Source organism: Pleurodeles waltl, chromosome 7, assembly GCF_031143425.1.
Source record: "Pleurodeles waltl isolate 20211129_DDA chromosome 7, aPleWal1.hap1.20221129, whole genome shotgun sequence".
In the NCBI taxonomy this organism is placed as follows: Eukaryota; Metazoa; Chordata; class Amphibia; order Caudata; family Salamandridae; genus Pleurodeles; species Pleurodeles waltl.
This window is the reverse complement of record NC_090446.1, coordinates 386191932-386218264: the sequence shown is the minus strand read 5'-3', so window position 1 is coordinate 386218264 and position 26333 is coordinate 386191932. Positions and strand designations below refer to the sequence as shown.

The 26333-nt window shown below is 42.3% G+C and overlaps 1 protein-coding gene across 1 annotated transcript in view; it reads right to left on the bottom strand.

Annotated features, from left to right (window-relative positions):
• FAM83C (family with sequence similarity 83 member C) overlaps positions 1-26333 on the bottom strand; it is a 318539-nt gene that overhangs the window by 104811 nt on the left and 187395 nt on the right. Inside the window, exon 2 of the mRNA XM_069243833.1 lies at positions 1419-1586. Coding sequence (XP_069099934.1) covers positions 1419-1586 — 168 coding nt within the window. The remainder of the gene's footprint in view (positions 1-1418; positions 1587-26333) is intronic.

Sequence of the window (26333 nt, the reverse complement as noted above, 5' to 3'; positions counted from 1 at the left end):
ATTTGCAGTGGGTTCATAGACTTGACCAGACCTTCCAGAACCCAACTTTCAGGATTCATTAGGGAGGGGTGTGACACCTCACAATCCCCCCATGAAGCTATGCCGCTGACTACATTTCTTAAGTATGTTTAAGCCTTCAGCGTGGTTCAACTCACTTAGGGAGGGGATGTATTTTGGCGGTTGAAACATTAACTATGGAACAAAAGATCTGGGTTACGAGCCCAGTTCCTTTAGATTACATAATTGGAGATCTCTGCAGCATGTAGAAGGGGGAGTATGTATAGACAATGAAACAAAAGGGTACAAAATACCAAATAACTGATAACCAGCACTGCAAACCAAGCCCCAGGAGATTAGTAATTGTAAAGATTTTGTAGGACAGTTAAACACCCTGCAGAATCACATCTCTGGCACTCCACTAATTCACAAGGTATCTTTGTACTTACTCATAGTGTGCTCATCCATGTAATGACATGGCACCACAACCACTTTTTCCACAAACAACCAGGACACCATTGATTTGGGTTGGGTTGTAGCAATTTTACTTCACCTGTATCTCCAGCAAGAGCTAAAGGTAATCTGATGACAAACAAAGAACACATTTCCTAATTACAACCCTTTTCTAGGGTAGGCTAATGGTGAGTCCCAGCCAACCCGTCAGAAAGATACATCCATGACAACAGCAAAATTAACTTAGCAGCTTCATGTTTTCCAAGAGGACCGCATACTGCCTCGCCTGTGTCAGGGCACCTTGTGGCATCTTAATCCATGCTCCAACACTGCCAGGATACCCAAGGCAGCGCTAGTATTACAGCGACCGGTGGCAGGTCAGTCCACCTTCCAACCAGCCTCATCCTATACATAACCTCTCCTGATGAGAATTGGTGAACCTGCGCTCTGACGCTCCCTGAATCGCAAGAACATTTCTCTGCAAATTTTGGCTATGTCTTTTTATAGAGTGGGAATGGAGAGTGTTTCTTCGAATGGCGATAAGCCCTTTTAGACTTTGATGGAAGGACAGAGGTTCACCTCATGGCCTGTGCCCCTCTTTATACTCCTGCCCCCCAAACGGCACCAGCCTACGACCTCTTCCGACCCTTCTGCCTGGCACATTAGCCTCAATGCATAAGGACGATGGCCCTGCCAGGCACCTGGCCGTAAAATTGGGTCTGTCTCTCACACACTCCACTGGGATCGCCTAATGGCACCCTTCCAAGATTCTGTTGTGGGCTTGTTCCCATTAGAGCAATTTATTACATCATAGAGAAAGACTACAGCATATGAGGCAAACACCAGAAGATAAACTACTGCAGCTACAACACCCATCTGAATAAAATTGAATTTGCATAACTCCTCCAAGTTATCTCTAGTATCTTAGTGACAACACTGTAGTTGTCTTTAGCAAGCATGTCACTTACCGGCACTTGAATACTTTTGAAATCCAGTTTCTCCCACATTTCTATGAAGTAGCCAAGATTCTTCTCATCAAGTAAAAGGTATACGGGAACCTTTCGCTTGCTTGCAGCTGCCACAAGATCACACATTATGTCCACATCTGTGAAGAGATCCATCACAATAGCAATCACCTAGAGGAAATGGAAAGAAAATAAATGAACAATTTTAATTGTTCAAAAGGTATGAAGACAGTTGCTTTGCTATAATTAAGAAAGCAAGTCTGTTTTTATTTTAACACAAGATTAGATTAGACTAGATTGATCAGATCTGTTAAAAACAGTAGGTGGAGCCTGAAGCAAACCAAAATGGCTCTCTTCCTGGGTCCCAGGTTTTGAGCTGCATTTTTGTTCATCACAGCATATGGAAATAATGAAGAAATCAAAGTCTTGACAGAGGAGACAGGAACTGCTGGTGAGGTGGCTAGTTTGATTCAAACCAATGAAGGCGCCTCCAGAACACCAGAAAAGTAACCAGGAGAGCAGCCCACAACATTTGTGATGCACAAGTGATGGACAATCGGATCACCCACAACCTGCTGTGAGTGAGGGGAGACTAGGCTCTGTCTGTGCTGAGACACCGGGCGGGGACATTTTAGGCCAATTACTTCACCATCAGAAGAACCCTTGTCGCCTGGTCTATTGGGCAGACAAGTTGAAATGGGAATGGAAGGCGAAAGCCTGGAGCGAGGCAGTGGACATCATAGGTTCCTTCTGCAGTACTGTGCTTTCTGAAATCAATGAGGTGATTATTCATCATATCTGGGAAGGCCCATAAGAAGACAGGGCAGAACCGGTTCACCCATTGAGACAAATGTGAGAGATGCCAACATGGGTTGTTGAGAAAGAGGTGAAGGAAGCTCTAGACTCCATACTGAAGAAGGCTGAAATATACCCTTCAGCAATGGAGAACAAATATGAAGCCTTGGAGAACAGGGTAAGAACAGTGGCTTTTGTAATAACATTGCTGATAACAGTAGGAGCTGCCTGGAATACAAAACTTAAAGCATAGATGAGCAGGCCTGGGAATATGGCTTGTTCAGAAAGACATTGGATAAGGCATTGTGCATCTTGGACAGTGGATGTAGGAGTTTGAAATTGTCAGTAGGGTGCTTACTATTTGTGTATTGGGCTTTCTCCAAATGAAACCCTGGAACTTAGGTACTGGAGAACATACACCGCTTCTTCCGAGAACACCTGACCCTTACATATGGAGGTGGGGAAGAAAACGTATGCATAACATACCTGCTTCCATCATAGGCGACTATGAGACCTTCATTGTCATGCTCAGTGAGCTTGACTTTAGAGATCCTGCCTTGCGAAGGTGGTCTCCTTGTCGCTCCTAGTGGTTGGCAAACACATACTTCACTTCATTGATCATGAGTGCTAATGCAACAAACAAGACAATGACTGAAGTGGATACGAAGGGACCTATTGAAGCTTAGTGTATAGGCTGACTTGTGGAATCCTGCAAAACTTACTCTCGAATGATGTTAAAATCTACCTTTTCAAATTGGGAGGCAGCATAATCCTACATGGATAGACCTAAAGTAAGAATATTGTAGGGAGTTTTAGTATGGACTTATATGTGCTTAACAATTTGAAGCTCACTGCCTAGGTCAAATTTGTATTACACGAGGGTGAAGCGGGAGTCTGAATATTTTGATTCTAGTCTGTGATGTGTGAATTGCAGCTAGGAGTCGCTGTCTTCCTCTTTCTGCAGTTCCTTTCCTTTTTATCTGTGCAGTATTAAAATAATAACCAGCCCAAATCAGACTCTAGTGATTGTTTTTCATTTCTGAATCTTGTAAGGCCAACTGTTGTACCCTGATTTGAGCCCTGATTATTCAGCAGTGTGTTTTTTTGGGAAGGAACAGGTCAAAAGGCAAGGAAGACAGTGTTGTATAAAACTTTATGGGACCCCTCTGCACATGAAGGGTGGGCCCCTAACCCTGTCAGGAGCTTTCAGGCCAGGGGCCTGCCACCCATGCAGTGTGATGTGCTAACGGGGCCCCCTGCAGCTCAGAGGCCACCATGCACTGCCGGAACTATTGTTAGGCTGGTGAAGGAAGGCCAATATTTCCCATAGAGAAAATTGTGGTTCTGTTCATTTGTGGGGAGGGGTGGGGCATTTTAGAAGTCACATTTCCTGTCTGACGTACTGAAGATTATGCAATTAAGAACATGTCCTTTCATTGAACCGATGTTGTGTGGAGGCAGGATACCTATCTTATACCTTATTAACTCGTTAAAGGCAATTTTGTCCGTCACCATTATAACTAAGCTAAAATATGCCACTCTTGATGGCCCCAAACGTATCCTTTTCCAACCTGCCATATATGGGAGAAAATGGCCTTTATCTATGATGTGTATTTACCACTTGGAGATTCTGTCATTACCTTTTCTGATTAGTTTCTGTCCCTGCAGATAATGTAGTTAAGTGAATCATGTGGAGTCTTAGGGCAGAATTGCTTACAGTAAGTGTAAGGATGAAATGTTGATCATTTTAAGTTTGTATATAATGATATCGATGATTTGTTATATTCATTGTTAAAGTTAATTTTTGCTAAAGCAAAGGCCCTTCCTTTTTTGTTTTGCATACTGTGTTTTCGTGAACAAGAATAAAAGGCTCTGAGTCAGATTTGGTGTTTGTTTTGTGGATACATCATGAACAAAGGTACACCAGTCATTCAATTAGTACAAACAGTGACATCTGTTATAATAGACCATGGTAAGCGTTCCAGCGAAACCACGTGGTTGTAAAGCGTATTACACAAAGGACAGGAGGAGGATGAAAATAATCATAGGTTAATATTTTGATCTTTATTATTAACTCTCTTCACACATGTTCACACCAAATCCTCTATTTCGTGCATCTAAGGAGGCCGGTGTTGTAAAAACCACGGCCTTCGCAATCTCCTGTCAAGCATTAGTCATCGCTTTTAACCCATATTAGTTCACATGTAATTGTTTTTACCCGGCAGCCTAAACACACAAGTCCTTTCAGAGTAGCTCTATCATAGACTATTATTTGGCCTCTTATAATAATGTACAATTAGCTGAAGATATGACAGTTATTGACACCACATTAAGTGATCACAAGATCCTTAACCTAAAATTAAAAATTCAGTTGCCTACGATAGAGTCCTGTAACTTAAAGGGTGAAAATCTTAGTATTAATGGGAAAACTGGGAGATTGTACTGGACACCTTCTAAAATATTAATTGCAATAGAATTGCTAGAAAAAAGCAGTGAGACACATTGATACATGGAGTGGGGGCCCATAAACTATTTCTCCAAATGTATGGGATACATTACTGTTAGTAGTCAGCTTGAGCGTACTAAGCCCAACCAAAAGAAAGTTCAGTTCTCCATCTTAAAGCTAAACAACAAAATTAATAAAGTTGGCAAGACAGCAGCACATGTGGGAGTCTAAGGTTAGGGGTAGGAAAATAACCCTCCTAAAAAGAAGAAGGGCTCGGAGGAAGGTAGCTCTCTGGTAGATGATGGCCGGCCAGAAGTGGGTCGCTTTGAGGAAAGCTGCTGTGTCTAGAAAGTTTAACAAATTTTGGGCTATTAGCTCTGATGTTTGTGGAAATCATAAACCCCCTACGGCTCCCCGATAGAAGAAGATTGGAGAGAGTATATTCTCGCCCTCTATACAGAAAACGGGGAAATGAAGATAGGGGAAGTGGATTCCTCGCTAAGTAAGGGTATAGATCTCGCCAATGGCGGTTCACCCTCAGTGCAAGAGATAGAGGGACTCATAGAGTCCATGCGGGCATCTGGCGCCATGGGCCCTGACGAGGTCCAGATGGCAGTCATTAAACGAGAACCCCAACTTTAGGCAAGGATTCTCTATCCGTTCTTCCATGCTTGTTATATTAAAGGTACTATTCTGGACTCTTGGATTGGGAGTGTTATAGTCCCTATATTTAAAAAGAGAGATAGATCGATACCCCCAAATTATCACCAAATTGCTTTGTTAGATGCAGTGGGTAAGATATTTGGGAAAAGCATACTAATACATCTAATAAGCTGGGTTGAGGAAAATGCAATTCTACCCATGGAACAAGCAGGCTTTAGAAAGGCACATAATACTCTTGATAACATCCTACTAATGCAGACAATAAATTAAAAATATGTTCAAGTTAGGGGAGGAGCAGTATATGCTGCATTGATAGACTATTCTACTGTGTTTGATAGGGTGGATAGGAAGACCCTCTGGAGGAAACTGCTCGGGTTGTGGGTTCCGCCTTGCCTGCTACGCCTAGTTATAGCTCTGCTCTCATCCACCTGGTGCAAAGTCCTTTTGGGAGGAGAGGAGGGTTTGTCCTCCAAATTCATCACAAAAAATGGGCTGAAGCTGGGTTGCATACTGGCACCACTACTATTTTCCCTTTACATCTACGACTTGCCCGCTGCTATAGGGAAGGCTGAGGGTTATGCGCCTAGAATAGGAGGCCGCTCCATCGCCTGCCTTTTATACGCGGATGACATGGTAGTGATGGACCTTTCCTCTAAAGGTCTAAATCACTGTTTGGCTGCCCTAAATCAATACTCTATGCAGCACTACTTGAAAATTAATACACTTAAATCTCTAGTGGTACAATTCGTGGGGACAAAAGTTGGGGAAAAAAGCTAATTTATCTTGGTTGCTTGGGCAACATAAGCTAGAGCAGGTAAACTCATTGTTTTCAAGGTAAAATTCTATCCAGCACTCTGTGATCAAGATCATATCCATAATAATATCAGAAAGGCCCTATCTCAAGTGCAAGGTTTAGTGGTCTTTTTTAATGCAGTTCGCCGGCGCCACTTTCTCCATTTACTCACAGCCTACCAAGCAAAGATCCCGTCCACTCTCTTGTATGCGATAGAATGTATTGAAATCTTGAAATGGGACTTCCTCGATAAAATAGAAGGGCGGATTTTAAGATGATTCACCTCGTGTAATAACTTGGCCCCAGTGGCCGCTTTAAGGCTAGAATTTGGCATTAAGAATCTCTTTGTCCAGGTCCTTGCGGCGGAGGGCCCACTGTCTAGCACATAGTGAGAAAGGAACTCTGAGAAACCTGCTTTTATAGACATCTTTAATTATACTTGGGAGGTACAGCTGCCCGAGCTGGATCCGGATCTTCCAATAACGGTACCGAATACTATTCTTAAAAAACTCCTGAAGGAGGTGAGATGGTTGAAGGGTTTTTTCATGGATCAGGAGTCTTGTCTCCGAAAGTGGAGTCTGGAGAAAGTAACTAAAAAAAACGTTGACCCTCAAACATGCTCAGCCCTATCTCATGTGGAATCTCCCGCATGGAGTGAGGCACTTTTCATCTTAATTAGATTAGACAGAGTGCCACTCAGGGAATTCATTTGTAAATGGGATGGAGCCACTAATATTTGTGAACTGTGCCAAAGGGGGTTGCAGAATATTAAGCACATATTATTTGTCTGTCCTGCTCTAACCATTCACCGGAAAAAATGGCTGAAACCCGACTAAATATCCAATCAGCTGGGGAGGCCCTGAACGCTTTATATAAACCTTCAAATGAAATGTTCTGTATTACGATTTTGAATTTTCTTAAATCCTTTTTAAACCTTTTTTAAATCCCTCTCGATTAGTGAGTGTGAGCGGTTTGCCAGTGCCGACTCAATATAGTAATGTTGGATCTGTGCTGGACGACTCCCTTGACTTACCTAGGAGGAGGGATTTTATAAGGATTTGCTGATTTTAAATGCATTTTGTATAAATATGCTGATTGGTTAGAGGGTAGCATGCCTATGGTTAGATCTCTTGCTTTTGGTATCAGGGACACATAATGTGACTGATCAACTGTGATCTTAATTTGGATATACGCACAAGGTTATTGGGGAAGTCCATAAGAATGATCTCTTTTGGAGTTTCTTTTTTTAAACATAGCACTCGGGTTTTTCATAGATGTGGTATATGGCGAAGAGTGGGAGGGGAGGACTTTCCTTTTATGATTTTAGAGAAACTAAATGAACTTAATTTTATATGGAACTGTTTTTTTATTATTTTATCAGTGTGTGTACGTTTTTTGCATGTGGACCTCTTTAGAGTTCCAAATCATGGAATAATAAATTGAATTGAATTTAAAAATTGTTTTCAACTGAAGGGGAAGATAGGGTTGAGAAAACTACTAAGGAATGTAATGAAGAGCCTGTGATTTCTCAACACAATGCTATGTGTATTAGTCTTAACACTAAGATGCCTGTGCTCCAAGAAGCTCCAATTGTTCTTGTTAAGCTGTCTGCATTCTCATCCTTTACAGCAAAAACCCTCCAACCGCATACTTTCGATCGAAAACTGGTTCAGGTATCTTGAAACTGGAAATGTCAGTTATAGTGATTCACGCTTTTCGACCATGGCTTCAAATAAGCAAATGGGCATTGAAAGTTGGCCCTGTATTCTCGCATATGATGCACGGAAACACGCCAAGGCACTCATCTGAAAATATTCCTTCCTGTGTTTTAAAGAACTAAACAAGTCGTCAAAAACTCATGTGGGTTCATCAAGAGGTTATCTGTTTATCCTTACACATAAGCAATCTTTCTGTATGAGTTAGGGTCATTTCGAGGTCAAAACATCCTTCTGATCCAGAATGTGACCAGGAGCCCGTGTAGTGTTCATTTTTTCATTGAAAAGGGAGAAACCCATTTAAATATAATGAAATATATAAACTAAATAGAAGGCTGAGGCAATGGAATACTGCACTTCAACACACTAGTAGAAAAAAAAAATACTCAGCATTTGGTGGTGCTAGAATCGTGAAGACCAGCCCTCCTAATCTCCAAATTAGGAGAAAACTCCTTACAACAAACATTGTTTTTTATGACTCTGCAACCACATGAAATTAAATATTGTAGTTTCACAAGTAATACATAATGTAGTTCAAACAGTACAAGGCACAGACTCCCAGAATCACTTTCTTAGCAGCATGATTTCTTTATTCATATTTCTTCAATAAAATCTATTCTTTTTTTGCTTCTGTGATTTCCTTGTAGCCATAGTGTTTTGTCCAAATGGACTTCTTCAGGGCTTATTTTGATGGTCTGTACACATTGGCTGAACTAGAACTTATGAGTCTTTAGGTTTCCCATTTAATAACCATCTAATGAAAGGAATTACAGATTACAATGCCAGTTCTGCAACGATCTTGGAACATGAGTCCTGCATTCTAAAACACTCAATATTGGCGATCCCATGTTCTAAGAGTTAGTGAAATAGATTTGGAAATCAGGTAAAAAACTCTCACCCCACAGGTTGCAAATAAGCACCTGTGTAGTACAGAGAAAAATTCCTCCATGCCCAAAATCAGCCAGAGTCCGTTAGATCAGTTGGGGTGGGAACAAGAAATTAACCCCAGATAGTGACCAGTGTCCAGTATTACAGCATTAGGCCTTTTTTGTGACCAACAGCAGAAGATTTGAGTCCTGGCACCGTTTTTCAACACCTCTTGACCCTGGGCATATCATTCAGCTGCAGAACACCACAGCCTATTTTCCACACACCACCGGCGAAGTCATATGCCAGAGGTTCGATCAGTAAATCGTCTGGGCTGCCAAACTCAGTATGTCTTGCATCTGTCTTAGATGTAAACAACCAACAACATGAAGATGCTTGGTAAATGCTGCATTATTGGCCTCTGGACGCTATCCTCCTATTTGCCCTGTGGTTAGAACCACTGGCATGCTGGGTGTGCTGCAGGGCTGCCATTATGGGCTTCCCCAAGGTCTCAGCAGAGCCAGAGAAAATGTTGCTATATGCAAAAGATGTGCTGGTCTACATAACGGACCCGTAACTCCCACTCCCTACTATCTATTTTGTGCCTTCAAAACCTACTTGGGTTCAAAATTAATTGGGAGCAGTCTGTATTGCTCCATCTGGGACGCTGGGAGGGACTGGAGGAGGTGACAGTGCCATTTGCCTGATAAAGATAGGATTTAGATATCTAGTTATTGACATCACAATTAATCGCAACTGGTTCTGGAGTCAAATCTGGATAGAGTACGGACAGAGTTTAGTGTAGATGCAGACCGATGGTCGAAGCTACCCCGGACGATTATGGGCAGAGCGGCCCAGTACAAAATGATTAACTTGCCTAAACTAATTTATATTCTCCAAAACACCCGATTTATTATTCCAGATAACCACTTCAATAAGTTAGACAGCATGCACCTTGTTCTAGGATGGAGGCACCCCATGAATAGCTCTGAAGACACTATACAAGTCGGTTTACAATGGACCACTCGTGCTCCCACATTTTAGAGCATATCACAGGGTGACACCATTACACATCATGAATGAATGGGGGCATAACCCCTATATTGTCCTCCCCCCAATAGAGTGGAAAAGATAGTAATAGGAGTGGCGACCCATGTACACTATGTCTATGGGCGGAGAGAAATAAGTTTTTTTATTTTTCGAGATGACCACTACTACTCTCTGGGCCAGGGATGATGCCACGGCTGCCTTGGGCTGGAAGGAGAAACACACCCACATCACTCCACTTGGGAAAAGTAGTAAACTGATCAAAACAGTGAAGCTAGCAGGCTTCCTTGGCTGGGGTGAATTGGGATAGAAACACTAGGGGACGTAGAATTCCCATTGTGCCTCTGCTGCAACTCAGAAGAGGGTACCTTGCTCCACATGATAAGGAGTTTTCCGGAAATAGCTAAGTACTGGGATTTGATAGTCAAATAATTGGAGGTGATGGTGGAAATGGAAATTCCCAAGACACCTCACTTGCTTATCCTTGGTATGCACAACAATGTAGATCTCCCATGGAAACAATCACTGTTTTGCTTGCTGGGCTATGTTGTGGCTAAAAAAGATCTGGCCATATTTGGGGGGGGGTGCCCACAGGAGACGTGGTGGGAGGGTATGAATCACTGCATGGAGGCGGAGAGAGTGGTTTATGAAAGTAGAGGCTGCCCCAGGAAATTTGAAAAGATTTAGGGGAAAAGGAGGGCATACGATGGACTAACAGAGGGCCCTGGTGATCTACTGGGGGATGATATGCCAATGTAATGCTGTTTCCCAGGACTAGGAATTCCACAGGCAAATGGCGAGAGACAACTGGGGGTGTTCATTTGGGTGCCAACTGCTGTATAGTGGGAAGAAGGGAAATGGGAACTGCTGCTAAGAAATCATGTGTATACTTGAATGCCTATTGTGGTGTATTGATGGTTTTTATGTAATCTCAATAAAAATGTTCCAAAGAAAAGCATGGTGTCCTCTTCAGAGTGCTGAATAGGAAAGATATGGAATGGTGGATATTATGTTTGACTTTTTGTCTGTGATTCTTTAAGAGTATCTGCTGACATCCTAGTATTAAAGAGATGTGGCATTAGGGCCAGAGGTGCCAACTTTGGAACTGGTGAGCCAAGTTCGAGTGCTGCGTCTGCTTGACATCTTGTGTTTCTTGGCAAGTCACTTAATTTCCTTGTGCCTAACAAAAATGCAGGCCTCTGTGTCGTTAATATAATATAGATTATCATAAAAACCCTTTGAAAACTTGCCATTGTCCATGCTTCTAAAGTGAGACTCTAAATGGAATTTATGTACTTCCAGTAAGCACAGTACCTAAATTGGAAATATACATGGTGTGCTCTATAGCAGTCTTCAATGTCTGTGCAGCTGGAATGCTTCTCACAGGCATGGTAGAAAATATGCATCTGTTTCAAAAGCTCTATATAAAACAATCATTCAAGCAAAAATAATTACTAGTTCTTGACATTGGGAGGATTGAAACTTCTCAGTGCTATAAAATTTACTTTAAACTTCTCCCCAGTACTACACAGCTACATTTTTAGTGTAATATACTTGTGCGCATTTTTAGGTCAAGCCTACTAGACAGTGCATGTGCTGTCTGTTGTGAGACATATCGTGGGCTTACCAAGAACATACAGGACCTTGGAGCTTGCTGATTGCTCACCATTGGCTGGCTTTCCTGCTCTCATTTGCCTGCTTCTTATTTGTGCCCTAGCTTGTCAATCTTGTGTTTTTCCCATCCATGTCTGAGCATGTCTGCTTCCACTGCTTGTTTTTCATGCACTACATTTGTCTTTTGTGTTAAGTAGTCCACAAGAGTGCATGTGTTTTCAAGCGGTCTCCCTCGTGTACTTTTCTCCCCATACTCTCTGTCTGTGTGCTTCTCCTCCCTCCATGTTGCACTCACCATTGTGCTTCTCCCTGCCCCCTCACATTAGGTTCATCCTCGTGTATAGAGACAGCTTATGGTAGGCATTGGTGCAGCATAAATTATGGTTCCACCCCTGACATCACAACTTCAACCTATATGTACACGTAACATTTCACCTAATCTGTGTTCTAACGTTAATAATGAAAAGTGCTGCACTCAAATTCAGTAATGAAGTGCATTCACTATGGAACTAGGGAGTCATATACGCTGTGCACCTTAATCTTATTATATGAAATGTAATAGTTTGTAGTAATTTAGAAACCATCCTCACATTAATGAAATGTATTTGCCTTAGAAACAAGAAGGATTTATGTAGACGTGTGCACTCATGTTTTACAGCTCAATGCTAATGTGTAGTTATTACTTACATTCATGTTCATGTATGCAAAAGTATTGCATTTATTCTAATTGTAATATGAAGCTTTAATAGATATTGTGGAACTGACATTTACATTTATTTGAAATTAAAATGTGCACAGTAACACAAATTAAATATGCATTATTGAATAATATTTTTAACTGACATAACTGTATCCCATTTCTGCTTGTGTGTCTTTTCTTTGCAGGTGTGTTCACAGGAATTGTTAGTTTGGGAATAGATGCACTAGTATGTTGGTAGTAGAGGGTCTGGGAAAAAGACCTCAATAAGAGAACACAGAGAAACCAAGTATGAGCCGACAGTCCCTTCTTCAGATATATTGCAAGCGAAGTCCAGGTGACCAAGCACACCATAATTCTCAGGATTAGTTTGAGAAAATCTGTGAATGTTGTAGTTTACTTTGTGAGACTGGAGAAGATAATGGAGCTCCTGATGTTGTGATGTTGGGTGTTACTAGATTTGTGTGGTATATACAAATGTTCTCACAGTTTGATTTCAGATACTATCCCTTTAGATTTTGAGAGGTAGCGACTTTTGACTCTTTCCTTGTCCCTAAGCTTTGCTGAGTGTGGCTTAGACCAACACTTAGGGGCATATTTATACCCCATTTGCACCAAATTTGTGTAATTTTGTTTGGACGCAAATTTGGTGCAAGACTAACTCCATATTTATATTTTGACCTTAGACCAGCCTAACGTCAAAATATTGGAGTTTGCACCATTTTTCATATGTGTGAACCTACCTTGCGTCAATGAGATTCAAGGTAGGTGTTCCTATCTAAACAATGGTGCTAATCCCATAGCCCCATACTTATCCCCCCCGGGCTAAAATGATGCACAGATGGGAGGAGGGGATAAATAATGGTGCAAAGCTTGCTTTGCACCATTATTTAACACCTGGGTCAGACCAGGTGTTAAGGTACTGTGGATCCATTTCCATAGTTAAACACCATGGAATGGGTCCACAGGTCCCCTCCTCAATCTCAGGAATACCCCCACTCACACCAGAGGGACACCGGAGGATGGGGAATCCCATCCCAGGTAAGTAGGGTAAGTAAAGTTAAGTATTTTTTTTTTTTAACTAAAGTGTCTTCGGGGGCCCAGCTTGGGGTCCCCCGCAGGGCACACGGTGCAATGGCCATGGCCACAGGGTGGTGGGCATGACTCCTGTCTTTTCTAAGACAGGAGTCATGTGGTATGGATGGTTTCGCACCAAAAAACGACGCTAGGCTGGTTAGAGTCATCTTTTTTTACTCTAACCAGCCTAATGTCATTTTTTGGCGCAAAACCCCCCTTCTCCCATACCGCCTGCCCCACCCCTCTAACGTCATTTTTTTTAACATTAGCCCACCCTTTGTACTGGCTTGCGCCATTCCATAAATATGGCAACCGGCTGGTGCTCAGGAATGGCGCAACCCGATGCTAAACTTTGTGGTGTAAAACTGCGTTAGTTCAGTTTTGCACCAAAAAGTATAAATATGCCCCTTAATTTTCTCAAAAAGACTCTTGACCGCACTTCTGAAATGATGACCCTTCTTCCTCCCTACATGCCTATGCATATATTTTTCTTTTTGCAATAGCTTCCCAACATTAGAGATTTTTCTTCAACATTTTGTAGATTAATTTGTAAGTAGATGAGACTAAAGACTTCTCTCAGCATCAGATTTTATTGCTAAGATTCGGCATTGCTGTAACTGAACTCCTGGTTCGCCTTATGCTAATTCGGCTGAACTTCTTCAGGAGGTTTGGTTATCCTGTTATACTGTATCTCTACAGCATGTTTTTGAGATTTGTTTATTTCAACCTGACTGTTAACGTTTAATAAAATCCTTAAATTTATTTTCAATTTGGGTTCCTTATTCTGGGACCAAATTGGGTTACACTGTAAATTAATGTTGATCGGGTTTGAGAGGTAACTCCTTACATCTTTCCTTTCGATAGAAAAAGAGGCATCACCTAAGGATTTATGGCAGGCACCCCAAACGCTCCATAAGCATCCTCTTCTTCTTGGAAACCTTGCCTTTTCCGAGAAGTCCCACAACATGCTTAGGGGCCACTGTGTCTGTTTGTTGGCTGTGCTTTCACTGACAGAAGTCAGAGCTCTTAAGTTTCCTAATTCCATGGCATGTGAGTAGCTCATCTAAGTCAGGTATTTTCTTTGCATTCTGGGACTTGTAGTGCTGATTTCATAATGACTACAAATTCTAGAATGAAACGTTAAACAACTGCCTTGGATAAAATATGCTTGTAACAAAGACATTTTAGATCTGCCCAGAGACATATTGATTGTAAGGAGTCCAGACAACACAAACAATGATGCAGTAATGTTGGTTAAGGATGGCAGAAACACATAGAAACTCAGGTGCCACTGATCTGGGCTTCATGTGCTTCTTGAACTACTTTTCGGCAAAACTGCTGCAAAGCTTGTTCGCGGCTGTTTAAGCAACTCATGTCCTGCCCATCCGCCGCATATTTGTTAATATGGTGGACTTTTCCTTATGGGCAGTGAAGCACGTACTGGAAAGATGTGCAGCTAAGACGAGCAAGTTCAATCATTCAAACTCGGTAAGTCATGGCGACTGATAAGTGGCTACCTCCTGCCCTGAAGGAACTAGGATTTCCAACGGAGTTGCCATTTAAAGTGATTTCTGTAGAGTTAGGCGAGCCAGAGAATAAGTTTGAAGAGACAGCCAGAGCCAATTCTGGTAGTTTGGCTTGGCTCTAAGAGCCAAAGTACGAGCAGAGTCAGCAAAATATCATCATGTCAATCTTATCTTACCTTTTCATGTTTTCCTTACTTTACTTTCTTCCTCTTTATTTTCTTGCTTTTTTTCTCTATCTGTCACTCATTCACTCCTCTATCATTTTTTTCATAAATTTTTGTTTTTTCCTTTGTCCAGTCGTCTCTGGCTAGCTTTCCTTTGATCTTGCTCCTAGAACAGCTTCTGCATGGGTAACCTCTCTGGCTAGCCGCACTGCAAATGTCCCGAAGCCTGCACACTGAAAGGCAGTGTATTGTTGTACCGTGATTGACTGCAGACATCTAGCTACCCTCTCTCTCATAGAAAAGATGAACAGCAAAGGTAGAGAATTTTTTCCGTCCTTCCCTCCATTTCGACACGTTCATATCATTCTCTAAATCCCCTCCATGAAGCAGAGCAGGGTTAGAGCAATGCTAAGGGATTTATGGATGTTGATTATGTAAGTACAGAAAGGAGATCCTCACACGCAGGCCAGTCCCTCCTCTGCTGCACCCAAGAGAAAGATGTGGCTCGTTTTAGGCTTTTTAGGTCAATTAACTGGTCCATGTTCATTATGAAAACACAATTGCTTGCCTGCAGAATTACTAAACATCTTTTGAAAGAAGCCAAAGGTGGCACATAAATGTCGTGTAAAATCATGTGCCAATGGCTCAAAAGTACTTACACATTTTCTCATAGAGACAGTGAATGTGGTGATGGGAGCTCCCAGTCCAGTTAGTTTTTATACGAAGAATTAAGGTAACAAAGGCACGAGAGACCAAGTAATTGTCTCACAATCACTCATTACCGTGAAGCGCGGTAGTTGGGGATCAGAAAAACTTGGAGAGCTAATCAAATTGTAGGCAATACATCTTTGCTTGCATGGTCCTTATTATGTTTCACCAAAAGTAATGGAAAACTTGTATTGAAAGATTGCTACTTTGCTTTAATTGTTTTTCCAAAGACTTTTTATTTGGTTCTTGAAACAAACAAAACCATACAACAATATCCGACCACCAATGACAAAAGTTACAAATACAGAAAAGGCACATGTGGACCATGTAAATCAACATTCAATACATAGTGATCAGTGATGACAACATTTACATCAGGAGTGTCGGGCAGCCCAACCAAAAACACTGAAAGGACACCCACTGAGAAAACCACATCCAGGGTGAAACACCTTAAGCAGTGTTCCACTGATGCCCTCGTCTCGCCTCCCGTCCCGCCCAACCCCACCCTTGACAAATGCAGTTAGAAAGTGGTTTTGGTTTAAAAACAAGCTTTATTCAGCCGTAGCCCTAAAACATAGTGCAATCAATTAAAATCACAATTAAATCATCACTTAAACTTAAAACACAATATAGTCATAATATTAAAATAGGAGTGTAATCATCCCATGATTCTTATATAATACAGGACAGCATTATACAGTACAACAGCAATCCTTGCAACACCCAAAGATGCAAATAAATGCATTTCTTGGGGGTGCAAGCCTTCCTAATCATAAGTACATATAAGATAACACTTGCATATTCTTTACCACATAATCAAAAATTAAAATAATTTGATCCTTGTAAAACTACCTTTGATTAGTTAAACATCACATACCAGCTCTCTCACCCCTTACAAGGCTTCAGAGAGCCCCATTGAGGAACCCTGTACTTCATTGAAAAATCAGGCTAATGCACATGTCACGTTCAAGAATCTCATATCTAACAACAGTTTGAGAGCTTGATCCCTGTTAATAACATTATGGGCCAAATGTACAACCCTGAGTTTTGCGACTCGCAATTTGCGACTCATTTGCGAGCCGCAAAACCATATGTACAAAATGTACTTCACACTGTTTCCGATTCCCAATAGAGTCGCAAATGACCTACCTCATTCATATTCATGAGGTAGGTTGCAATTTGCGACCCCATTGGGAATGGCTGCACTCACAGGGATGGTGTCCTGTTGGAGACAGCAGACCACAAAGTCTGTGACTGCTTTTAAATAAAGCAGTTTATTTTTTTTTTATTTTTTTTATTTTTTTAAATGCAGCCCATTTTTCTAAAAGGAAAACGGGATGCATTTCAAAAACAAAAATAAAAAGTTTTCTTTAAATTTTTTCAGATCAACCAGTGGTCCGTGGGACTACTACCTACTCTGAAAAATTTTTTTTTCTACCATTCACAAAGGGGAAGGGGTACCCTGGGGACCCCTTCAACCTTGTGAATGGGTTTGCACCAATTTGAATTTGGTGCTAACTGCGATTGTTTTGTGACTGCATTCAGTCACACAACAATCCTACATCGCACTGCAACTCGCAATTAGGAAGGGAATACCCCTTCCTAATTGCAACTCGCAAACCATTTTTGCGATTCGGTAAATAGATTATCAAATCGCAAAAAAGGTTCTGTACATTGCAAAATGCTTTTTTTCTCATCACACACGGCCCGATTCAGTGAATCGGGCCGTTTGCGTTGAGAAAAAAGCTTTGTACATGTGGCCCTATATTCCCTAAAAATTGTCTTTACATTTTTTTTGCGTTTTTCTAAGAACTACAAGCAATCCAATAAAATATGTTGGGCACTACATTTTACTGCGAGGCCACATGTACATAGGCCCAAGTCATCCCTCATTATGGCTCTTGTTTTCAAATCCATTTAGCATGGGTTTAGCTCAACACTGAATTTTAACACTGCATTCCTTAACTTGGGATTAAGGCAAAGCCTCGATATAGGGAAACATATCCTCATTTCTCCACCCACGCACTATAAATTGGGTAGATAGTTTACCCTCCTAATACAAATCCTCTTCTCTGGCACTTTTATTTACCATGACGCGCAACTCCTGCTTAAGGATTTGTTCTCTGCACCACTGATTGCCAGCTAAACCCAAAGTAACACAGATCTTCTCTAGCCAACCTCGGACTTGGGAGGTCCAATTCAAATCACTTATTGTTATTTCCCTTTTACATAGGCATGCATTTTTGGGGATATCCTCTTCAGATAGACTCAAACAAAATTTCAATGCAGCTTGCATTCCTAAGTAACTCCACGCTGTAATTTGGCATTCAGCCCATATAGCCTGTATCATACTTAAGGGGGAAGCGTAAGCAGTCTTTTCACACATTTACTCTCTTCTGCATCCCAGTTCAACTTCCCAGCAAGAGTTAAAACTTCCACCCCATATTGAAATTAAGGTCAAACCGTGTCATTAAAAGTAGAGAGTATGGGATGAAGAGCGGGACCTCTATACTTCTGACTAAACTGCTTTAATCCCCAAACCAATGTTAATGCATTAGATTTTAGTGACCTGGGGCCAGATGTAGCAAAGGGTTTGCGCCTCGCAAACGGCGATTTTCGCCGTTTGCGAGGCGCAAAAGCCTCGTTGCTATTCAGAAATGCATATTGCGAGTCGGTACCGACTCGCAATATGCATTTCAGAATCGCAAATAGGAAGGGGTGTTCCCTTCCTATTTGCGAGTCTGAGTGGGATGCAATACCATTTGCGACCGCGTACGCGGTCGCAAATCGTATCGCAGTTGCCCTGAAAAAATACTGAAACTAAAGGTTTCGTTTTTTTTTTAAGTGCAGCTCGTTTTCCTTTAAAGAAAACGGGCTACACTTAAAAAAAAAAAACTGCTTTATTAAAAGCAGTCACGAACATGGAGGTCTGCTGACGACAGCAGGCCTCCATGTTTGCGAGTGCCTATACTCGCTATGGGGCCGCAATTTGCGACCCACCTCATGAATATTCATGAGGTGGATCATTGCGACCCCATAGCGAGTTGCAGTCGGTGTCTGAGACACCGTACTGCATACCAATTTGCGAGGTGCAAAGTGCGAGTCGCATGGACTCGCACTTTGCACCTCGCAAATTTTAAAGTTGCTACATCTGGCCCTTGATATTTTCTCGCCATCTTAATTCAGAGTCAAACCACATACCCTGATATTTATACTTATCAACCATTTCTAATTTTTTACCTCCCAGGTACCAGGAAAATGTACCCTTCCTTTTTCCCAACACCATTATTTTTGTCTTATCCAGGTTAACTGTAAGCTTTTTACTTTGACAGCAGTTATGAAAGGCATCTGATTTTCTTTGCAGTGCCAACTCCGTAATTTCAACTATCACTAGGTCATCAGTGTATAATAAACAAGAGACATGGGTCCCATCCATTTTTGGGAATTAACCCCTAGCCTCATTTAATGTATTTGGCAAATAAGACAGAAAATGGCAAACAACAGGAGGGCCATGATACAGCCTTGACGTAACCCATTCTTCATTGGGATCTTCTTTGATAAAGACCCACAGGTAGCTAAGGTCACTTGGGCCCAATTTTGAATATGTAATCCCCGGAGGAGAACAAAGAATTTGAGTCGATCCCAAGCTGCCTCAACATATCCCACAAAAAACTCTGATCTACCAAATCAAAAGTGGCTCCAAAATCCACAAAACAACAAAATAAACAACCTTGTACTTCTATTGACTTTTTTGCCAGTGCCCAAATACTAAAACAGTGGTCCATTGTAGAATTACCTTCCTTGAATCCACCTTGCTCTACTGGGATCAAATGATTTAACTCTACCCCGGACTTCATTAGAACTAGAACTAGTTTAGCAAAGACTTTTCACCCCACGTCCAACCGGCTAATTAGGAGATAGTTCTTTGGTTGTGTTGCATCATACTTCTTATAAATTGGCCTAATTATTGTGTTTTTCCAACTGTCAGGGAAGCAGCTGAAATCAAAAATGTTATGAAAAGTAACATAAAAGACTCTTACCCACCAATCAATATTACTTTTTATTATTACCACTGGAAGTTTTTCTGGGATAGCTGCTTTAGTTAACTTAAGAGCCACACTTATTTCTTTGATCTTTTGAAGGGAAAAATATGGCCTTATGTCACCACCTACCTCAACTTTATTCTCTAGATCTAACCAGACATCCTTTCTCCCGTATAGATTGCCCAAATGTTTATTCCAATCATCTTCTCCAACTAAACACTGCATATTCCCAGGGGCCTTCACCTTCCTCACCAACTGTCAAAACCTCCTAATATTGTGGGTTCCCATCACATCTAATATAACTTTCCAATTTATATTTATGTACTCCCTTTTCATTTTTCTCAATATATTTTTATAATCTTGTTTAGCTACATGGAGCTTCTGTTCAGTTCCCTTATCTAGCCGTTTCCTAAATTCCCTTTCCAACGTCCGCACCTTCAACGTCTGGATCCTACACTCGTGGTTAAACCAGGTATTTTTATAACCCCTTCTAGCTCGTCCCTGATCTTTATTTGCATGCATTATTTTTTTACTTTCAGACAATCAACCACTTGTTCAATTAAACTTTCATATCCCATAAACACACAATTCTGATCTTCTGCCAAGCTGATAGCCCTATAATTTATCATCAGGTCAATGAGTGCTTTTAAGCTATTCTCTGTGATACTGGTGGTTATCCAATGCGGGAAATCTACCTGCAGTGCAACCCCTCTTTCTCTTAGATCTTTATTCCCTGTCCTAAATGTTAACTGTAGGGGCCAGTGATCACTACCTTCTAGGTTCAAGACTTTAAATCCCACCACCTCCAAAAAATGCCAAACACTTACGAAGGCATAATTGATTGGGAAAGCCTTGTTACCTACTCAGAAGGTCTGCTTTGTAGGGTGGTATGCATTCAGAGGTCAGTTGACACAAAACAATCCTAGAGAGCCTAAAATTCTTACTAAGGACTTATCATGTGCCACAACCTCTGATCTAGGGAAAATAGCTTGCAGCACATGTGCAGCAGCCAACAACTCTTTACGAGATTTTTCACAAAATGTTGGATCTAATTTAGGATTAAAATAGCTAAGATCAATACCAGCTGCTCTACTTTATTCATACATATTGCCTCCAAATTTTCCTCTAACAGACCCAGCTGGGTATCATAATCTGCTGTCATCCCTGGCTGGATATATACATTAATTACAGTGAGCTGTCTCGACCCTCCAATATCATTACAGAGGTCGACCCTACCAGCTAGTAGCCAACGCCTTTTTGTTTTTATCTTTATAAATCTGTTAGCTATTCCAGTCGAGGTCAAATTGATTGCGCCACCCGAAGGTCATCCTGGGCCTAGCTGCATAGCATCCTTAAAGATTCTTAAAAAGCCAACTACCGTTTCAAGTTCTTAGTTCAGCCAAGTTTCCTGGAAGCATAGAATATCATACTTTTCCAACATCTCTTTAAATGTATCTTGTTTTAAATGTTTCTTATATCCTCCTAAATTCCAGGGAAGAACCAAAAGGCTGTGTGGAGCATCAAATCCCTAGTCCAAATCACCAACTCCCCACACTGTAATCTTTAAGGGAGTTTGAAAGGGGCTCAAAACAGTTACTCAACATTGGGCCTTTAGAGTCAGCTGCTATGGTCACACTTAGCCTGCCTCTGCTTCTATCCACACACATTCTTGGACTTTGAGTACCTACTAAACTATATTGTACTTGATCTGGGAGCAGCCCTGCGTGACAATTGAGGGCTCTATGACGTCTCTCTATGTTCTTCAACTCCGTCAATTGTACCAATCTTATACCCTCCTTCTCTAATTCCTTCTCTGCCCTCAATACCAATTGTCTAATGCATCCCGAGTAAAAAAGGGCTTTTGTCACCTCAGTCCCAACAAGATTTGTCAGGAACCCTATTTGCCTTATATCCTCTGACTCGATCCCACATAAACTGGGACATTTACCTATAACTTCTAACAGGCGCGAGCAATTCAAGGGCTTAATCTTCTTCCGCTGCTTCCTCCCAATCTCTGTTCCCCAGGGTTCAAAGTATACCCTCAGACTCTCACTTCAATTATGGCCCTCTATCTTCCTCATATTTCCATGAACCCTAGATGATAGTGAGGGACCATCCTTCTCCCGTTATTCTATACTTACTTCCTCCCTGTTTTTTTTACACAAATTATATTTCTTTTGATACCAGCAGCTTCCTTACTTTCCTCTGTTAGGACTACTTGTGGGTACCTATTCTTCTTTACTAACCGCATATCTTCTGTATCTTTTACTTTAGGTCCCCTTTGAGTCACACGGCCCATCTTGGAAGTGCCCACTTCATGCCTCTGTCGGGAGGCTACTCCTAAGATCTTATGATGATCTATCCTCCCCCCTCTCTGCATGGGCCTTTTCATTTTGATGTTCCTCTGTTTAGTTCTTAATTTATCAAAATAGAGTATGTAGCCCCTTATTCCCCAACTTCATCCCCTTTTTATCACCAGCATAGGCTGTTTTGAGAAATATTTATTTGGTGAATTTGCTGTATTTATAGGCTCTTCTCCACTTTCTGCGGGTGTACCCACCTCCTGGTCCCTTTTCTCTGGTACTGGCAGCACAAGTACCAGCATACAGCTGTTTATTTGTTTCAGCTCTTCCATAATCTTCTGTAGTTGGTTTTTATGTGACTTACCTAGTCCATTATTCACCGTCAATACTTCTAAAATGGCCTGTAATGTTTTCTGCATTAAGAACATTACCTCTAATAGAGATGCTGCTGGGATTGCAGTAGTTTCTATACCTAATGCAGACTGCCTAGTGACAGGAGAGGAAGTATCCATTCTGGGGGCTTCTCTATCTTCCCCTTCTAACCCCTCCTTCTTGACTGTAGTATAAAATGGGGATCTTTCATCCATCCTGTTGTTATTCACTACAAGGGGGGAGAGGCGGGGACGGGAAGATAACCTAGACTGCGGTAAGAGCACCCCCACTATAATCCTACCCATCCCTTCCCCTGAGGATAGATCCGCATTCTGTAAAGAATGTAAATAATAGAGTCACTTACTACAATCTGTCCATCCTCTCTCTGATCAACATGTGAGGATTTTTTTCTTTCAGTATGCTGGGATACATTGGCATTCCTTTGAAATACTTCCCCACAAATTCTTTGATTGATAAACCCAAAGGTGTTACACCAGTTTCCTCCCTGATACCTTTTGTGACATCCTCAGGTTGCCAAATAGGAGACATATTTCCTCCTTTAGGGCTAATACCAATATTTCCTAAAGGTTGACACTCCTTAGGTTTTCCCTTTTTCCCAGTAATGTCTTTCAATCACTTCTCCGGGCCACACACCCCATGTGTCTGTGTTTTGTACAAGGGCATTATTTATTTCTGTTTTCCCAGGAGACGATTGGACTGTATGAATAAAAAGAACTTGCCTCCACCTCGAAATTGCCACTACACCGCCTCCACACAACACATTACTTCTTCACCATCGGACTCACTCCGAGGCCAAGCTCTAACATTCTGCTCCAACACGACTCCATCACAGTTCCACAATTTCAACTCATGCTTCTACTACTACAAAACTTCAGTGATTTCTGCGGCGTCTTTGACTTACGCTGTAACTATAGTCACTAGCAGGCTTCCCAAGTTAAGTGATGGAGGATGCCAAGTGGCCTTGGCACCGGAGTTTCTTTTCCTGACACTTTTTGGTCAGGGGCCGGGTTCAGTGACACCTGCAGTAGGGCAGCTGAGCCCCAGTGTGTGGCGCTGACAACAGCCGGTGTCCGCGGAACACAAAGCGCACATGTGTGTGTCACAGAGGCATGCTGAGTGCGACGCAGTAGAGCTCCCGCGGGTTCTGTCTCTATTGTTTTACCGCACCTATCTGGACCAAGGGGAGCACCGGCACAGCGGGCCGCCAACGCAGAGCCTGCCAACGGGGGGGGGTGAGGTTTGAGCTGTGCTTTAGCTCCTGACGCTTATTGTTGTACTAATAAAGGTTGTGCTCTCGCTGACCCCGGGAGCAGGTAGTCGTATGTAACTCCTCGCAGTACACTTTTCCTTTTTTTCTGCAGAAGATCACCTTTGCTAATAAGATAGTCCAGTGATGCTGCCCTCACAGGGCTGGCCTTAGCAGACCCATGCAGGCCAATGTCAATGTTAAAAATGTAAAACTCAAGATCACGCACACAAGCAGCAGATAATGATAAATTGGTGTACCTCCCCTCAGCTCAACTCATTGATTAAGCCCAGTAATGCTGACCGTCAAGAAGGCATATGTTGTTGGGCCGAGCCATAGTGGCGTGTCTGCTTCAGCCTTCCAATTCAGCTTTCCAGCTCCTTTCCCCCTTGCACAGATCTGGTTTAAATCCACCTTTCCTTTGCTTAGCATGTCACCCCAGTTTGGACCAAGCCATATGCAAAACAGTCTTAACCCTGATCCCCATCGGAACAGTCCAACCTGAACTGCTAGGCTAGGTCCTCTCTCAACTGGAAATAAGTATCCCTGGACCGGTTTAAGCTTATCACCACTCATCAGCCAGGCTAGCTTGAATGTAATGCAGTGTGAATTCTGATCTCTTCTCTAAGTGACATCTGCGGTTTGGGGCATTCTTCTAGGTGGATCCTGCGATAGGCCGCCCACATCTGCGATACTTTATAGTATTCCCGAGGTCAACCTTGTGCAATATAAATACGGCGCTCCAGTCCTAAGCAGTGGGCTAATACCCCATTTCACCGCTCCAGCGAGGGAGCAGTAGCATCTTTCCACTCATGTACGATATCCTGCTTGGCTATGACTAGTCCCAGCCACAGCATAGCCCGAGCATATCTGTTCCCATCAATGTCACCGGAAATATAGAGTAGGGTACATAACGAAGTTTGTGGCAGCATCCGCACCAGAACCTGCTGCAAACAGTCAAAAACTCCCTCTCAAAAGGGCGCCATGATAGGGCAGCTCTAGACTGTGTATAAAAAAATCACCACAGTCCATCTGGTATTGCAGGCATGTTGCTGACTCAATCAGCCCTCTCTTCCTTGTATAATACACTTTATGTAGGTAACATAGCTGAATGAGGTGGCACTGGGAAGCATTGTCTGCCTCCCTAGGAGAGTCAAGTGCCTCTCGCTAGTCTTAGTCCTCCAAGGGGGCTAAGTCATGAGTCCATGCCTCCCAGGGACCCAAAGGTGTCTGAGGCATTATTGATTAGGAATCAGTATATAGCCGACATCTTGTTATCGGGAATGTGTGTTAGGAGTATTTTGCCTACCAGAGGGCTAAACACTGAAATCTCTATCAGGTGGGCCAAGTACGGCATAAGAGCATGGCGGAGCCGAAGGTACCTGTAGAACTGAGACTTACAGAGCTGAAACTCCTTTTACAGATGGGCAAAAGTCTTCAGTGAGTTCCCTCTGAGCACATAACCCAATTAGGAGATACAAATAACGTTCCAGCATTGAAACCCCTTCAAGCCTCACCTGGTGTAGGACCATGGCAGTCCAAAGAGGGGTCTCACGGGTGATTCAACCCTTCCAGCCTGTGGCCACCTCAGCTTCCCTTCAGGTGCCAAGGACAACTCTCATAGCCGGGGGGAAGGTCTAGGGGATATCACCCCCATACAGCAGATCTAGGACCATCTGTGTCTCTGCAGCATAGGTCAGGTCTGTACATCCCTGAAACCACCAGTCATTCAAAAAGGTTAGTTGAGGCATCCTGTAATAAGATCTTATATCTGGGGTGGCAATCGTAGGTCGATTTACAACTTTTGCATAAGGTGGTCTGGGGTGGACTGTGGTTCCTCAAGAAACCCTGCAGCAATGATTATATGTATGAGAATGGAGACACTGGAAGGGCAAAGGGGAAAGGGGAAGTTCTGAAGCTGATATATCAAGCATGGTAGGGTCACCATTTTAAAAATAGCTGACCTGTCCAGAGGGACAGGGGAAGCGTCTTCCAAAACTTAAAAAACACTCTCTGTATGTCTAATTGGGGTTGTGTATTCATGCTCAAGCCTTGTCAGTGGAAATATAGACTCCTAAATAGCGACAACCCTGACAAAGGACTGCAAGCCCAGAGGCTCCCGTAAAATCTGTGGGATCCTCGCCCATCACGTATACCAAGGACTTGCCAGGGTGCATCTGCAATCCTGTGATATCACCAAAGATCTTTAGTAATTTGAGCGCACGCAGTCCAGAGTGTGAGATGTCATTCAGAAAAATAAGCACGTCGTCTGCAAACAGAGTTATTCTCTGTTTGACCTGGCACCCACTCAAACCCCCACAATTGTGCATCTATCCTGGTCCAGGTAGCCAGGGGCTCGATAAGCGTGGCAAATAGTAGCACAAGAGGGGACTCCCCTGCCTCATCCCCCATTAAACCCAAAAGGGCGAGGAAACAGCTCTCCCCACCCTCACGTGGGTGAAGAGGTCTGCATAGAGGAGTCCATTAAAATAACCAAGGCACACAATGAATGTCCAGTGAGAACATGTCTCTCGAAATACTCAGAATTCTCCAACACGTATTATGTAACACTGTGATTTATTCTCAAAGACAGCTTTTTCAATATGTCAGAACAGCTGACACATGTTTCGTCATCATTACTTTTTCAAGGCCAAAGCTTCAAGTGATCCTCCATATAGGAATGTCTCTTTTATAATTTCTTGCTGTGAAGGGCTCTGCATATACATTTAAAAGCTCCTGACTGAAAGTTAGTCATGAGTCCATCAGAAAGTTTAAACATTTGATGGCCGTGATGAGCCTAGTCGTACACCTACACTTGTTC